The sequence below is a fragment of the Thunnus albacares genome, chromosome 20 (assembly GCF_914725855.1).
Source record: "Thunnus albacares chromosome 20, fThuAlb1.1, whole genome shotgun sequence".
NCBI lineage: Eukaryota > Metazoa > Chordata > Actinopteri > Scombriformes > Scombridae > Thunnus > Thunnus albacares.
Genome location: NC_058125.1, coordinates 13,903,082 through 13,920,975, shown reverse-complemented (window position 1 = coordinate 13,920,975; position 17,894 = coordinate 13,903,082). Strand labels below are relative to the sequence as shown.

Sequence of the window (17,894 nt, the reverse complement as noted above, 5' to 3'; positions counted from 1 at the left end):
ATGGACAGGAGGCGATTTACTCTTCCCCCCAGAACTCTGCAATCCCTGTGATTGGCCAGGATGCATCTTCTGGGGGGGTAGACCAAAAATTTAAAATAGTCTCTTATCTGAGAAACCAGGCTGTTCTTGTCCTTGCGCTTGATTTTAACTCTTGCTTTTTGCCAGTCGGAAGGTGTGATTCAAAACAATAGGAGATGAAACCTCATAATCTAGAGTCATGACTTAAGAATCAAAACTAGGAGAGCCTAAACCAGGAGCTCTCTTCCAATGGGAACTTTTCAAAACCGGACCAGCAGACTTACTCATCATTACAAGATCCAGACTCAAGCTTCTTACCCCAGCACATCAAACTACATTCTCTGTGAGAAGCCACTCCATCATCAAGCCTTCTTCATCAACTTGCTTAAACCATGGTGCTTTCATAATTTGTAATTTCAATTGGCAATTCAGAACTAAGCTGTTGATTTGACTCGCTGCTTCTCGGGTAATCAGCCATCTCATTTGTTTGTCAGGTCTCTCATAAGAACTACACAATAGATAACTCTGCATCATTCATTCCAATAATTCACTAGCCATAGCCTTGTGCACCAGTTTTCCCTTTCCCTCTTGTGTCTTGTTTGTAAAATGTTGTAGTATTAGTAATAAATGTGTGTGTAACCTAAAGTGAACTTGTTTGCTTTTTTGTGCTTGCATCTCAGTCACTTAACCTTAAACGACCTTATACCCTATTCATAATTAAGATTAATAACAATCATAATTCTAATTGACCTCTCGTGTGGCCAACAAAGCCAATTATTTCCTTATTATTATACATACTCTCATATGAGTTAATGCACAATAATAATTCATAATTCCCCTTTAAAATAACAAAACCATTTGTGCACAAATTCCTTACAACCTTTATTGACTTTCTAGGCTTGCATACAAATCAGTGACGCACATAAGGACGGCCAGATGTGTTCTTCAACTGTATTGCTCCACTGTTCTGTGAAATTACATATCTTTAAAGATTTTTCATACGAGTTGAGCAGGTGAGTGGGCAATTGTTTGTCTATTAAAGTCTAGCAATAAATGTTGTGTGAGCAGAGAGTCAGCGGTTCAACAGACAAGGTGTCCACCAACAGCATGTACTCTGTTGAAAGTACATGCCAAACAGAAGCTGATTATTCCCTAGATACTGTAGGAGCATCAGCATTCTTCTTTAAAATAAGAAATGTATTTTTTATGTAGAGTTTGATTCTCATGGCAGCTTAACTCTATAGATCTATCAATGTGTTACATAAAAGGAAGAAACTAGATAAGATAAAGGCAAGGTAGAATGACAGCTACAGTAAATTATACCATAAAATGTATGTTGTGTAGGAGGACAGCCTTGCTTTTTTTTTTTTTTTTTTTAGCTCCACTGGACAAAACCTTTCTTTAATTCTACAAAAGAGACACAGAGGTGAGTGCAGACAGACAGGGAGATCTGCATGAACTCACACTTTCATCCTCCCAGCGGGAAGTGACAGAATGACACTGCACAGACCAAACACTGTCCCTCAAAACATCCCTGAAAGACAGATGGCTGGGGAGATAACGGAGTAACAGCTAGATCTGAAGACAATAAAATGATTCCTTTGGTTATTTTAGCCAGAGAACAAGGAGATTGAATAAACAACCACTCTTCTCTTCCTCTCCTCTCTCTCTTATATGTACACAGACAAATGGCCAGGACCCCCTGCTGGCTGCAGACAGATCAAAGGGAACAAAGAATCTGAACTCTGGAATGGAGTTAAGATTTGTGAGCTTGTCTGAAGACAATCAAGATTGCATGTTAAGAATATCATGTTGTGTAAGACTGTGATTTTTCTTTTATTTTTCTTGTGTAATCGATTCACTGTTGTCTAACTCTGTGCATCTATGAGAGCAGCATTGAAGATGTGATGAAGTGATTAGTTGTGGATTTCAGGAATTTCTTGTGTATGATTTATGCTGAAACAAGAGCTATTGTTATACATGTGTTTATCATGGTTTTACACAATAACTATACAATGTTATGTTTGAAATCATGATTAGTTGACCATAGTGTTGAAGTATGTGACTTTTTGCTCATAAAACTTGAATTAAAATCACAAAGGAAACATGAGCTGTCATTTCAGGCACACAGAAGCCGCCATGTTAGCTCAACACCACGTTTCCCTGGAGAACAAAGGGAATTAATATTCATTAAAAGGTTGTGGTGTGAAGTATCTTCCCCATGCCCAAAACATGCCCAAAACTCTGCCTGTCTGGGCTAAGTTGATAAAAGAGCCTGACTCCCGCGCTTCAGGCTGGCCCTCAACTCTGCTCCTTTTTTGTTTCTTTCTTTCCTCTAGACATCTCCTTTATTTTCTTTTGTTTCTCACCTAGAGTACACTCACATTTTTACTCTTTCTCTGAAACAAGCCTCTGTGCCTCTGTATCAACTGAAGAACCGTTTTCTTTTTGTCTGTTTTATATTTTTGTACCAAGAAGCCTCATATTTAAATATTGTAGTATTTCCTTTGAAGTTTTTCATCCAGCCAATGGAATTACCCGAGCCTACTTGGAAGAAGTTAGTGTAGCCAGATTAAAATTTTATTTGAAACTCAGCCAAAATCACAAGAACTCAACAGAAGCTGCCACTCATCGCTGGCCCATATCTGACGGCCTCCGAAAACCAGGACCACCAAGCAAGACCGCTGGACCTCTGCCCTTCGGCCCTGAAACAAGGCCGCTGGACCTCTGCCCTTCGGCCCTGAAACAAGACCACTGGACCAGCTGGTACACCTTGCTGTTGGGCCCTCGTCGCTCGGCAACTAATTGCATTCCACTGAGCCGCCTGGGAGTGTAGCTGACAGCGAAGGCACCTTCACGGCGGAGCCCTGCAGGCAGACCAGTCTGCAGCTTGCTGGGAAGCATCGCAAGCCTGCACACCAACCTCAGAACCACCCTAAACAGATTAATCTTTGCATAATGCTTCAACAAATAGGCATAATCCACACTGTGATTCTGTGATTATGAGTTGATGTCGAGTAAGAAATAATTCCCTTTGAGAAGTTAATTTTTCCCTGGAGTCCCACCATTTTCTTTGATAATTCTGAGTCACATACTTCACTTCACTATTGCCCACTGAGTTAAGGTTCATCTTATCATTTAAAGATCTTTTATTTATTTGCTTGGTTATTTTCTTCATAATGTATTCTTTAGACATCTAGCTATAAATAAATGTCCTCATTTATGAGCAAGATGATGTCTGTGTTCTTTGAAGCAGAACACAGTGGTCAATGTATTGTAAAGAATTCCAATTTTTGGTTATGAGACTGATTAAAACCGATTAATTAAACATAATTTTTTTTAGATAAGGGTAGTGCCCCGGACTTCAACGAGTGCAAGAATTTAATACAAAAGTAGTGATATACTACTAGTTACCTGAGCAGTTTGTCTTTGTTTTTCTCCACATATGTTGGAGGGACGTTTGATACCACCACCTGCATGTCCAGCTGATTCACAACTGACACCTAAACAGCAGAAAAAATTGCAAATGAGACTCATTTCAGCATTTAAATTGAGCTTAAAACAGCATGTTCAGCTGTTAATGATTACACTGAACACCAAGTGTTGAATTGCAAAAGATAACCTTTTCCAATCCAACTATGCTTCATGCTTGTGACAATCTAAATTTGTTTTCACAGTCAGTCACATTTTTACATTATGGGAGCAGTGCAAATCTTATTGGAACATATGCAAATCATCTTATCAAATTTGTTTTAAGGAAAATGTAGAATAGAAGATTAAATAACCTCCTTATAGGAAAGGATTATAGACCCCTGCCACAAGTCTCAAAAATCAAATATACGCACCACTATCTCCGCCTTGCTGCTGTGTCCTTGACCATAGTTGTCCGTAGCAACCACCTCAAACTTAAAATATGACCTCCTCATGTTGCGGTACATGATTGCCGTCTTCACCACGCCGCTGTATGGTTCGATGACAAAGCCGTCTTTGCTATCTTTAGTATCTTTACCAGCAGGAGGCGGAATGATCAGTCGGTAAATCATAGAACTGTAGTTACCAGTGTCTTTGTCCAGAGCCTGGAAGATAAGGAAAATAAGAATCACTTAATAGTATTATTATTATAATCATTATCATAACACCACCACCAATACCAGCATCATGATCGCTACTATCATGAAGGTCATCATCATCATCATCTGTGCAACCAACACTGTGATCAAGTCATTGTTGTCATTATTGTAGTAACCCATTGTATGATCTGTTATGACCATCATTTTATTCCAGGTGTTTGAGCAGCTGATCAATACAGAGCACTGCCATGTACTGTATATTGATCAGTTCAGGACTGATATTCCATCTTGTATTTTTCACTCACCAAAAAACCACATAATATTGCTGCTTGGTAGATTTTCAGGATTTCTTTTTGGCTTGTGGGGAAACCTGCTCTCAGTACTAGTAGTATTTGATGTAGTGCTCTGAGTCAGCAGTGGGGGGTAAAGTGCTGCTTTGAGCTGTATGCAGGTCTATTCATCTATTCTGTCATTACTGCTACCTATCAAGCCTCTCATCGTTCATACATACATGCAAACCTTACATACAGTACACATCCAGACACAGACATACACTCACACAGACACTGACTTATTGCTAATTCTTTACAAGAAGAGCTGGAAGTATAGACTACAGATTCAGCTCTGAGACACCCGCAGCACTACCTCAAATGTAACACTATGATAGTAAGAAACTTTTTTTTTTTTCTTATGGCCAGGGAATTAGAGAAGCAGGGAAGATGAAATAAAGGAAATGCGGAGGGATGAATGTAGAAAGAGGGAGGGAATAAAGGAGGAGGTGAGGGAAGAATAGATATACAGATGTATTCTTTGTGTTCTTACTTGCAGAGGTACAGCTGAGATAACTTTTCAGTAATACTTCAACCACCTGATTAAACTGTAATAGCACAGGTATGGAGTACAGAAGTTAAAGTTTTCTATTGCACCTAGAAACAGTGTAGCATTGGACTACATACTAATTCTAAACATGTTTTGTGGATCTAGTGTAGTATATTTTAAGTATACTTAAAACTATAAGTATGCATACTACAAAAAACTTGATTTTTAAATGTGCTGTTGATGTCAAGTCAATTGTATTTACAGAGCCCCAAATAACAAATTTGCCTCAAAGAGCTTTGCAATCTGTACAGCATAAGATATCATATCCTCTATCCTTAGACCCTCAACCCTAAACTCCCATAATGTGATACATAAAGGAAATGGTGGATGTTCTCATAGCTGTAAAAATTAAATCTAATTGTGAATGGTGATGAAAGTGCTTCAGGAACAACAAAAAAATGAAATTTTGGAAAAACATTTTGCTGTCTTTTGTCATTCTTAAATCAATGACCTTTGATAGCCTTGACGTTGTGCACATATTGCATAATATCTTGTAAGGCTTGATTTCTTGTGTACTACCTGCAACATATTCTGTATTCATAGTTTCAGTGACTGTGTGACCAGCTGTGGTGGACAGTGATATTACTTTAATTGCAGTGTAAAACAATATATCTTCAATGAGTACATTGACATAGAACTTAAAGTTGGCAAATGCTGTAAACATTTTAATATTCTTAAAGCCCTTTCACATCCAGAATTTTGGATGATTTTGAAAACAAATCAGTCAGTGTGCAATCTAAAATAAAAGCTACCATTCAGATTCCTCAGTGCACCTGGGCCAAAATTCAAAAGCATTTTCACAAGATAACTGAATCACTTAGTAAGTGAGGCAGACAACAGCACTGTGTGAAAAATCAGCCTTCTCATAAGCAATGTTTTTACAAGTGAGTGCCCAGTTTGTTTACAAGAAAACTCCACTTTCATTTCAGTGAAATCAGAGAGCTTCAGCATCTCAACTTTGCTGCAATGCTATGCAGCGTCATCTGGCAAGTAGGGCTGCAACTAATGATTATTTTCATTATCGATTAACCTGCCCATTATTTTCTCAATTAATTGATTAATCATTTGGTCAATGAAACATCAGAGAACATTGAAAAACATTCATCACAATATCCTAGAACACTAGATGATGTTATCAATGTCTTACATTCTCACATTTGAGAGCCTTGAACCAGCAAATGTTTGGCACTTTGGTTTTTATTATCAAAAAAGTTGCTGATTAATTTTCTGTCAATCGATTAATTGTTGCAGTTGTACCTGCAAAGCGCTGCATTGGCCAATCAAATGCATGCAAGTGCACATTCCAGTTAGAATACTTAATAACATGATTGCTATACTTCTGATGTTTACTTTCTTTTAAACTAGACTTTCTGGGTTGTATTTCATCTTAGCTTCATCTTAGTACTTGTACTGTAGCAACACACCCACACAAATGCGGACTTGCAGGGCTATTTTAAACTGAACTAAAAGGGAAGGAAGGGATTAGGAATTAACAGTGGAGGGAAATGCTAGATAATGTAAGAGGGATACATTTTACACATCTGTGTTTGCACTGGTTATGGGGGAAAAAGTGACAAAAATATTCCTGAAATTGATTTTGAAGAATAAAAGAATATTTGGAGGTAACAAGCAGGTTCGCTAACATGAGACACATCTGCAATCAAATCAATATCTGTGTTCTGGTTTCCTCTGAGATACAAAAAGACAGATGCACTCCTGTGTGTGCACTTAGGCACACACACACACACACTGAAGGCATGACAGCCCTGCATGAAACAATATAGTACAAACAGATTGCAAAATGTAGCTTCGTACACACACAAAACTCATTAAGGCAACGTGTGTGTTTCAGACAGATGTGAAGGAATTAGTTATACTTGAATGAAACCACTGAGAATGAAAAAGCACATTTCTCAAACTTTCTCTCCACTTCTTGTCTCACTAACTCTCTCATCTGTATGTCAGAAAGTGTGTCCGCCAGCATCCCTGTCCATCTTTTCCTGTCATCACCCCCCACTCCAGTTCATCCGCCCATGAATCATGTATATCTTCCCTCCCTTCCTCTGTCTATTCAGTTTGTCTCTCAGCAGGATACCAGTTATCTTTATCTAACCATCAATCTTCTCCCTTCCACCAAATCTACTCCCTCTCTCTGTAGTGACTGAGCCTATGAGCAGGCTATTAGTTCTTCCTGTCACTCTGTTAAAGTATTTAAAGAGGTCCGAGTGACTGTAGAGCAGGTTGCTGTAAAACTTGTCTTAACAATCAAAATCCATATGCAAAAACACCGCGCCATGGTATTTGCAACATAGGAATAATTTGAAATACCAAGTCTATGAAGAGCAAAGCACATTTCCTATACTTTTCTATACTAAGTCTTTGTTGCGTGCTCACCCTTATTCTCTCATCTTTCCTGTCACTCTCACTGTGTATGATCTAATGAAGCAGGAATATCTAAGAATGATCTTGAACATTGTAATAAAATATTAAAGCGCATACTTTTCTGCCAGATACCCTGCCCCAATCTCTTGTGGCATTCAGGCTCATTAAAGCATATTGCTACTTCTCAGATAGAGGCTGAAAGAGATAGGCTGCATGACCCATTTTGAGTTCTGAAAGGCATTTTAATAACACGAGAGTCGCTCAAGTTGTTTACAATGATATGAAATCCTCCAGAGTTACAGTAGGTAAAAGACAAGGAAACAAAGAGATATATCAATGAACTGATACTGTAGATAGAGGTAGACGTTGAGAGAGAGAGAGACACGTAAGAATCTCACCAGTAATCTTGTTACTTACTAGACTGAAGATTATCTCCATACAGGCACACAAATACACACAGGCACTGTAAGCACCTTCACACTGAGCTAAAATGAATTTTGCTGGAAGCTGTCATAATTAGGCTACTTTTATGACCAAGTCATAATATTTCGAGTCTCACACGAACAACAGGGATATTTTCTTATGCAACATAAATAAAAGAAACATCTTAAAATACAAATATAATCCACACAACAATATGAACAAAGGTTGTATTTGCTGCAAGGAATTAGCGGTAACTACAATATATTGTCAGCTGTGCCTGGTATTTCATCCACATTCTGTACTAAATGAATTTGTTTAGGTGCATTTGCGTGTATGTGTGTTTGTATTTGTACCTGTACTTGCAGGACAGAGGTGAAAGTTTTGGCATCTTCTGCAACCCCTCCAATGTAAAGAGATCTGCTGAAAACTGGTGGGTGGTCATTCTCATCCTGGACATCAATCACCACTTTGGCTGTGTTAGCTAGGAGACACACACACACACACACACACACACACACACACACACACACACGGTACACATTTAGGATACACTTTTGGACACACAAAATAAAACAATTAGCTGCTTGATGAATTGCATCAAGAATTCCAATTTCAGTTGTACGAACTGAAACGGAAACATAAAGTGTGTTTTAAACTAAAGGAACAAACCACAAATATAAAATATACAAGGAAAATGAAATGAATTAACAACACACAACATCACTGATTCAAAGAACTCATAACCAAAATAAGCCAGTAGTATCCAGCAGTTTCAAATCAACAGGTGCGGTTCCAGTTCAACCTGCATCACCCATCATCAAGAAGAGCAGCACGTAGACATGCCAGGGCAGGGAAAATAACAGCCTCTGTGAATTCAAAACTTTTTCTACCCGCTGGCAATGAACATTATGAGAGTGTTGCCTGCAGGTGACAAAAGTGTTACAGTTTCAGCAGTTATAACTTTCTGTGCCTATAGATGACAACAGCTGCTAATTCCATTGGTTTCCTTTTCTATAGGTGGTGCAGGGTGGCATCTGATGTTTGTTTACATTATTTATTTATTATGGTGCTGTGCTCTCCTCCTATATTGTACTGCCTTGAGATGTGATTGCCTTTTTACCTGTTGTTTATTTTTACCTGTTTATTGTACCTGTTGTTTATTGTTACATGTTGTTCACTGTCGTACCAGATGTTTATCCTATTTGTTTGGTGGCACTCAGTTTCTCCCCGGGGGATGCATGGCGATACGATACGATACAATATGATACGATACGATATGATACATATCGTAGCTTCCCCTTGTGGAGAATCTGAATATATTTGTGAATTACAACCCAGTTCCACTACGTGATTCACATTTTTAAAAATCTTGCACAGAATTAATGCAGTAAGCGAATGATATATTTAACACAGTGGCTTCACAGGCTAACTAGTGAAAGCCACATGTTAGAGCAGCAGTAGCAGATCCAGTCCTCCTCCAGTGTCTACACATGATGCGTTCAGCCACATTATTGAGTGTAGATCACCCATGTTTTGGCTGCGCTCTGAGCCCAATACACAATCACTGCAATTATGCATGTAAAACAGAAAAAAATAGACTTGAAGTGTAAACATATGCTTCAGGTTAGGGTTAAGTGTGTGAAGGGTGAGCGAAACTAGAGCCGATACACAAGCTGATGCCTGTGTAGACAGTTGTATTGATTAAAATAGACGCGTATCTGTTCTGCTGTCACACTCGTGTGAGACGGACAACTGAAAAACGTGTCTGAAATACCTCTTGTGTAGACAAGCTGTAAGGGTTTAAATAGTGATCCAAAAGGTGGAACATTTTAGTAAATAATGACTGAATGATTGTTATCTCCAGTCCCAGAGCTGATGGAAGGTGTTCACAAACTCTGAACATGTGCTGTGAGACTGTCTATTACTCAGGTGACCCTGAGCTCTTAACCACTTGATCAAATGCATGTCTGTTGATAAATTTTGGAGACATATGCATCACAAAATTTTACTGATCAAGACTATTGGGGTTTCTGTGGACATCAAGGCTTTTCAAAGTTTTCAAAATTATGTTAGTGCCAAGATTCAAATCAATTCATGTGTTAATGTACAACTCGACACAAACTGAATGGGAAAGTATATTTTAAATGGCCAAAAATAATATTACATATTACTGTAATTTAATCAAGCTTCATATTTAGTGTAAGACAAAACATTCTGCCAGTGAGCCCCTGACATTCACTGTAATGACTCACTACAGAGAGCGTTCTTATCTGTCCAAAACCAGGAAGTTCTGAATCACACCCACGTACAACTGCAACACAGTACATCAACCAAACCGTGTAAAAAGGGTGAATCATATGTCAAAAAGAAAGAACAAATCCCAAGATGGTAAACTGCTTGAGCTTTACTTCAAGAAAGACAAAAGAAAAAAGAATCACATAAAAAAACCCCAAAAAAACAAAAAATTGGCAGGAAAAAAAGAAAAATGCAAAACAAACAAGCAGATGCAAACATTAATCTGCTTATCTGCAACAGCCATCCTGGACACACCACACCAAAATGTCTATTTACGATTCCAACCTTCACTTGAGTTAGAAAACCGGATTAACACATTGTTAGAATCCTATTGATTTGTTCCCTGATTAAAATGCGTACCAAAAAAGAATTGGAGGAGATTTGCTAATGACTACAATGATTTGTAGTTTTAATCCCTGCAGAATGCGTAAATTCAAATAGTTTGAATGAAATGAGAACAGCATGCGGTAAACACCATAATTAAAGAAGAAAGGGGAAAACCCGGAGAGCTGAGCATCCATTAAGAAGAATGCAGATATGCTTTGAAAGGAACAAAAAGAAAGAGAGCAATACCAACAGATAGAGAGACAGAAAAAGGCAGAGAGAAAGGAAGACAGAGGGGAAAGAGTTAGAGTGAATTTTCACTTTATTTATAATTTCAATTAAAATCATTAAAACTTGTTTTGGTCTTTCGTCCCCTGTGCAATTAAAGGAAAATTAATTTTTGGATGGATTAAAATGAGGATGAAAATTGAAAAAAAAATCAAATCCAATGAATAAATAAAAAAACAAAAAGAGAAAAAAATGAAGAAGAGAGGCTGAATGACAGTGAGGCAGTGCTCAGATTACAGCTGGTTTAGCACAAATTAACACAGATTTGCACTGAACTGATCACTATGTGCAATATTTGGGACAGAATATCTGAAAAAGTTTTTTTTTTTTTTTTTTTTTTTTTTTTTACAGATCTTTACATTCTTCCATACTGCTCATCCACTTGGATCCTCTCAAACATGTTTAAAATATTTGACAGTGAAATGCTGGACTGCAGTTCACTGTCCAGGCCTGATAGGAGATAACCAGTGTGAAACATCTCGCAGGAAGGGAAAAGCAAACATTTTTGAAACAGCCACAGTGCAGACAACAAGCTGGTGTAAGCTTTGGGTTTGATAGACAGCCACAAGAGAGGGGAGGTTCTTGAAAGGTAATAACGACAACCAAGTCCCAATTTGACATGTCTCCAAGACATAACTGTATAGACAAAGAGAAGAGAGAACCTGTGCAAGGTAAAAGTAGAGAGTGCTACAGAGACAGATAGAGACAGACAGAGAGAGAGAGAGAGAGAGAGAGAGAGAGAGAGAGAGAGAGAGAGAGAGAGAGAGAGAGAGAGAATGTGCAAAAAAGAGAAAGCTAAAGCCTGAAGCAACATTATCTTAACAATATCACATAGTGTGTAATACATTCTCTTTTTTTTTACTCCAGAAGTGTGTGGGAGCATAATTAGAGGGAAGAAAATCTATGAAGTGTGTGGTGATGCAATCCGATGTCAAAAGTTAGTCCTGTAATCTGAGCCCAGCCTGAAAGGGGGAAGAGTTCATAATTATAAAATGGATAGTTCCAGTCCTTGATTATGATTGGCTGAGCCGCATTCGAAGCCATTGTAAGATGCTCACACCTGTGACTGCATTACAAATTACTGCGCCAATTAGATACCTATACAATTTGCTTCAAAATGTCAGATTTACTTATGAATTTTGATTTACTGGATGGGTTAAGCATGGATGAGTGGTGGAAAGAGAGGAGGAAGAGAGGAGGAAAATAAAAAAAAAGAAAGGAGACATACTGAAATTAATGAGAGAAATTGAAGAGCTGGAAAAGTCAAGGAACGAAGCCAGGACCGTTAAAAAGACTATGTGGACCGTTCGCTTTTTTCAGACCTGGTGTGCTGAGAAAGATCTGGCTAGTGATTTTATAACAATCACCCAAATGGAGCTAAACCAGGCTCAGTTCTATACCACTGTGAAAAACAGGAAAGGTTGAACCCGATGGTTTCAGCAGTTATGTTGGCCTACACGTGGGATTTAACTGGTACATCAATGATCCACCGATCAGCTGATGCTGGTGTCTGTTGAAAGATTCTGAGTTTATCACAACAAAGTTTTCATTGGAGTCGTGAAAAAACTTTGCAGAGAAGGACACAACAAACCATCCCACCATCAAGCGTTACCAGAGGCAGATTTTCAGAAAATCAAACACTCTAAGCCACTGAATCCAAACACACCTGAGGATCTTGTCAACAAAGTCTGGTTGGATGTGCAGCTGCATATGGGATGGAGAGGTAAAGAGGGCAACCGCCAACTGAAGCCTGAATCATTTATCATCTGCCAGGACAAGAATGGCCAGAAATACGCAGTGAATACACAAAAAACCACAAAGATGCCGGAAAAATAAACAAAGAGAGCCTACAGGGGTTTATGTTTGAGCAGCCAGGAAACCCTCTGTGTCCTGTCGCTTTGTTGGAGAAATACCTCTTGTTGCTGCCGCCCAATCCACCGGCCTTTTATGTCCACCCAAAGTGTACAAACTAGACCAATGATCTATGATAAATTAACAATGTAACTTTAGCTAGATCGCATGTTTTTATTTGTAGCCTATTATGCTCACCTTTCTCTAGCTATGTTGTCAATTGCTAGCGATATGATTTTTGTTACAGTGTAGCTGTAATGATATTGTTGGCAAGCAACCACAGCTAGGGGAAAATGAGCATAATAGTTGCAGATGGTAGATACATATGTGGTTATAATGTAACTGCAACATGATTAGAATTTTTTTTTCTTTCTCTTAATGTTAGGTATACTAGAGAGCCCATGGGAGTGAACTTCCCTGGCTCCCATGTTGCCACAGATGTGTAAAGCAGCCGGCACCGAGACAATCTACACCAACCACTGTTTGCGAAACACCACCGTACAAGAACTCTCTGATACTGGCCTAAAGGCAAGAGAAATCATGTCTGTGATGGCGCATAACTGTGAATCGTCTCTGCAATCTTACTGGTGCCCTACCTACAACGAGAGAAGGTGCTGGAGCAATATCCTTGCTTCTGGCACTTTGCAATTAAAACGCCAGAGTCAGAATCAAACACCCCTGTGCCAGCAAAGAGGAACGCTTACATAATTGAACACTACTTCAACAATTGCACAATTAATGGTGATATCCAGATAAATGTTAACAATCACCCTGATCTTTAAGCATGCTTGACTAGCCTGATTAGCATGCTTTCCACTGTCTGTGTGTTGCTTGGCAGCCATTCTGTTAAATGTCACTGAAGAACTACATTGCTTGGGAGAAGAATGATTATTTGTTATCAATAAATTCATGTATTTTTTTGTTGCTGTGTGTTTATTTTATGAAACCTTGCCAGGTATATGTAGTAACTGTTTTATAAATGCAATAAGCCACAAGAGGCCACGGTTTACAGTGATTTTAGAACAGCTAAGGGGTGTTGTTAGGCATGATGCAGAATGGAGCTGTTCTAAAATCACTGTAAACCACGGCTTCTTGTGGCTTATTGCTTAAACAAGGCACTCACTTTTGGAGGGAGCTCGGAGGTTGGAGGACACCACTCTCATGGAGTCTGCTTCTACCTTCAGAACATAGCTGGAATTTGTCTCGTAGTCCAGTGGCTTGGCGGTGGAAATCACTCCTGTTGTTTCATTTAATGCAAATGAACCTGGAGAGAACAGGAGGCAGAAAGAGACAGGGAATAAAGAGTCAGAGAGAGTGGGCGAGGTAGGATGAAAGAAACAGAGAGCAAAAGATAGTGGAGAAAGGTCAAAAAAGGACACAGATGAATAGAGTCTTTTTTTTATACTCGTGTAGAGCAGTGCGATGGTGAGTGAACAGTCTGATAGTACTTAGTAATGAAAAGAAGGTCGTGTCTTCTGAGCTGTTGACAGAGCGAGTTAAACCAGGAGGTAATTTGAACATTGTTTAATTACGAAATGACAGAGAGAAAACAAGCTACCTAAATGGAAGCCTTGTACTCCTAGGCTCCATTTACACTTGTCAGTTCAAGTGTCTCATATTTTGATGAAATTCAGAGGCAATTAAATACACTTTCTTTTACACTTACCCACATATATGCACCTCTATTAGCCAGATCACAAATCTGATTTGGTTATTGGTAAGAAACACCAGAGGAAGAGTAACCTTTTTAGTTTATTTTTTTGCAAAGATCTGCTTATCGAATGAGAAATTACATGTCCAGTGTAGACAGCACGGGTGTCCAAAAATGAGATTTCTTTCATGTAATTTTCACCATTTAAAACCATGATGAGGAGAAAAAGAAAAAAAGAAAAACTAAACAAGCAAAAACCAGAACAATAATATTAAACAATAGGGACACAAATAAAGAAGGATCCCTAACCCACCCATCAAATAATAATTCCAGAACAGATGTATACTTAGCAAGGTACATACTGTTAATAAAATGAAGTGGAGTGGATCCAAATAAATACACTGTGTTCAAATGTCAATCATCACATTTAATAAGGACAAGGCATCTACTGACCAATTGTGGTCTAGTATGCAACTTACACAAGTGCCATCCAGTGCACATACACTGAGAGTGGACTTTGCAGTGAAGTAGGAGACATCCCGTGTCCTTCAGTTAAACTTTTGAATGGAAAAATATTTGCATATTTATGGATTTTTCAATGAGGGAGAAGGAGCAGATGTAATTTTAAGAATTTCTAACTAGGTATTTGATTTTCTTTTTGTGGAAAAACCATATCAAACACAAATTATTATTCAAAGTAGAATATTTTTATATCTTAAAAGATGTCTGGAGGGGAGCTTAAAATAAATGTATGAATGACTCACATGGATGGATTACAAGCGAGACTAAACTTCTGCTCACTGTCTTTCATACCCATACAGATACTTCAGCAGTTTCACTGATCCAGGATCAGGTAATGGTACAACTTCACCTTATGCCTTCTGTATGACTGTATGAACTGAAATCCCTCAAACTGCTTTCTTCCTGATGCTTTAACAAGACAGCAAAAAAGCCTGCTAGTTACTTTGGCAGCCACAGTGGCTACTTCCACACACTGCTTACTGTGTAACTTAGTTACACTTGGGAGGAGAAAAGATTATTTATGGGTCTTAGGAGACGGATCCATTTACACCTTTTCAAAAGCAGGCTAGGGTACATCTCAAACTACCTCCCAATCCATCTTACATGGTGGTTTGAGTGATCAAATTTCAATCTGTCTTTAATGCTTCATGGTTTCTTGCACACTTGGCTCTTTTGATCAATTAGATATGCTGTTCCATCCAAGATGTCTGAAGTGGTTAAAGGTAAATTGGTTACTAGATACTTACACTTTCATTGTGTGTGAGTCAGCCCCCATCAATGAAGAGAAGGTTTTTATTTTGTAATTTGTAGAAAATGATAAAGATTTTTTATTGGTTGCACCATATATGTTGTCTGTTGCTCTGTTTCCTCATAACTGCTAATAAGCTAATAACTCCTGTACATAAATTTATGTCATGAACTCACCAGCTACTTTATCAGTGGTCACATGCAGGTAGTGAAGGCAGCCAAGTCAACAACTGAAACCCACAACAGGCAAACTCTCTGCGTATAAACAGCTCTGAGTATACTCACCTCCCTCGTTGCCTTCGACGATGGAGTACACGATAGTTTGATTGACAGCAGCTGCCATGATGACTCCCACAGGGGTTCCAACGGCAGTTTCCTCGCTCACTGGTGGAAACCTGGGAACAGTTCAGTCAATCAATATTTACTGATAAGAAAATTAAATATGTATATTTAGATTTGGGCCTACTTCCTCTTGAGGGCCAACTGCGATTTGGAAAGTTAAAAATCAACTGAGAGTTACTGTAAACCTGTCAAGCACGTCCAATTTTTTTCCTCCTTCATGCTGACAGTTCTCTGTACTTTGGCTTTACCCCAAAAGATGAAGTACATGCAGGCAGTGTATACACTTAGAAAGCTACTAATAAGGTAAAGCAATAGTGGGAACTACGAGTGGAGCCAAATCTGAATATGGTATTCGGCAAAGCACAAATAGTAGGTCTTTATGAACCATTTCGTACCAATATTTTAAAAATGATTTGTTTTAAGGAAGAAGAAAAAAAGTCAAATAGCTGGTTTTCCTCATGTAAGTGCAGTGGGTATTTGTGTTCTGATTGCTTGTGCTGATGTTACATTGAACAGTGTGTGTGTGTGTGTGTGTCACTGCTAATCTGTATATAATAAACAATGTAAAAAATATTGGATATTTTCAGAATACAAGGCAGTCTCGAACTTGGAAGTATACCACAGGTCGACCTGCAGGTAAATCTTATAGCAAAATTGAAAAGGTGTCCGTGTTTGAAAGTATTGTTGTTGGCTTGGTTAAATAAAAATTATGTGTGCATTTCCCCTTACTGAGTGGCTGTCCGAGGCTAACAATTGCTAACATTAGGTTTAGCTGCTGACTGAGCAGTTTGTCTTGATGTATTATCATTCTTCTGTCAAGCAATGTAGTTCTTCAGCGATGTTTCCCAGTATGAGGTAACGCAATGCTCTCTGAGTGCAGAACAAATTATATTTTGTTCTGCTATTTCACTAATTGTGGGGGTTAGCTTCCACCTGTTTTTGAGCTTTAACAACCATTTGTGAGTGTATCCTTATAGCTGTCCTCTTTTCAAAATAGTAATGTTGTGTGTGTGTGTGTGTGTGTGTGCATGTGCAGTAACTTTAAATATTAACCTGTGCAATGCACATATTCACAATGTTCACATAGGCATTTATTAGTTTAGAGTTTAGTTTATTGGTTTGAGTGTGGATTAGTAAGAACTTGAAAAGTTGTTCTTGAAAACTGTGTTCAGAGATAAATTGAGAGCAAACTGCTGAACAACAACTTTTTTAAAAGCATGTATTGAACAAATTGAACTTCATCTTTGTCACAACATGCATTTGTTGTCGTCTGCTTTGGATTTCTGGATGGCATAGATCATCAATGCAACACTATTTAGCAGCTAAGTATCAACTGTTGGATGCTGGATGTCAGTCTAACCTTATAACAGTCAAAGCGGTCAAAGCAGTTGAAAGAAGCCTCTGCTCCCTACTACCAAGTGCTGATAAATTAAGTTGGACACAAAAATAAAGGCAATGAGTATAATTCAGAAATTCTATTCAATTGAGTCCAGTGGCTGGCTGGAAGGTACAAAATCATTTAATAAATTAAGTGTATGCTTTGTAAAATGGCTGGTAATAATTAGGGCTGCAAGTCAATTATGAAATGCCAGAAAAAAGTGAAAAATAGCCTGTCACAATTTCCCAGAGCCCAATGTGATATGTTCAAGCAGCATTTTTTCAAACCAACAATGAAAAAAAAGACAATTTACTATGATATTAAAGCAGATAACCCTTGCATGTGACAAACTAGAAACAGTGTTTAGCACTTGTGCCTGATTAAAAAACTTAAAATGGATGATTGATTATAAAAAATAGTTGGCAATTAATTTTCATTAATCAACTAGTAGATGAATAATAATTACTGACTAATTGTCTCAGCCCTTACTAGTAATATAAACCATACATGACATCAGTTAATGGGCTAAAACATATGAAACCTCATTGTCCTCAGTCAGAGTACATCTTGTCTGGATAATACTTGGTCTGATCCAGTCCTTTTGGAACAGGGTATCTGACCCTATTAGTGGCCTTAGCCAAGCAGTGAAATTAAATCATCAACAGCTTTCAAAGAGAAACCAGGCAAGCTCTTGTTTTCGTGAACCTGCCTCTCAGTGCATGTG

At 38.3% G+C, this 17,894-nt stretch overlaps 1 protein-coding gene across 2 annotated transcripts in view; it reads right to left on the bottom strand.

Annotated features, from left to right (window-relative positions):
* LOC122971210 (protocadherin-15-like) overlaps positions 1-17,894 on the bottom strand; it is a 201,369-nt gene that overhangs the window by 35,626 nt on the left and 147,849 nt on the right. For both annotated transcript variants that reach the window (XM_044337759.1, XM_044337760.1), the window contains 5 exons: positions 15,736-15,845; positions 13,654-13,794; positions 8,126-8,253; positions 3,864-4,094; positions 3,433-3,521 (listed from right to left, as the gene is read on the bottom strand). In XM_044337759.1, coding sequence (XP_044193694.1) covers positions 3,433-3,521; positions 3,864-4,094; positions 8,126-8,253; positions 13,654-13,794; positions 15,736-15,845 — 699 coding nt within the window. The remainder of the gene's footprint in view (positions 1-3,432; positions 3,522-3,863; positions 4,095-8,125; positions 8,254-13,653; positions 13,795-15,735; positions 15,846-17,894) is intronic.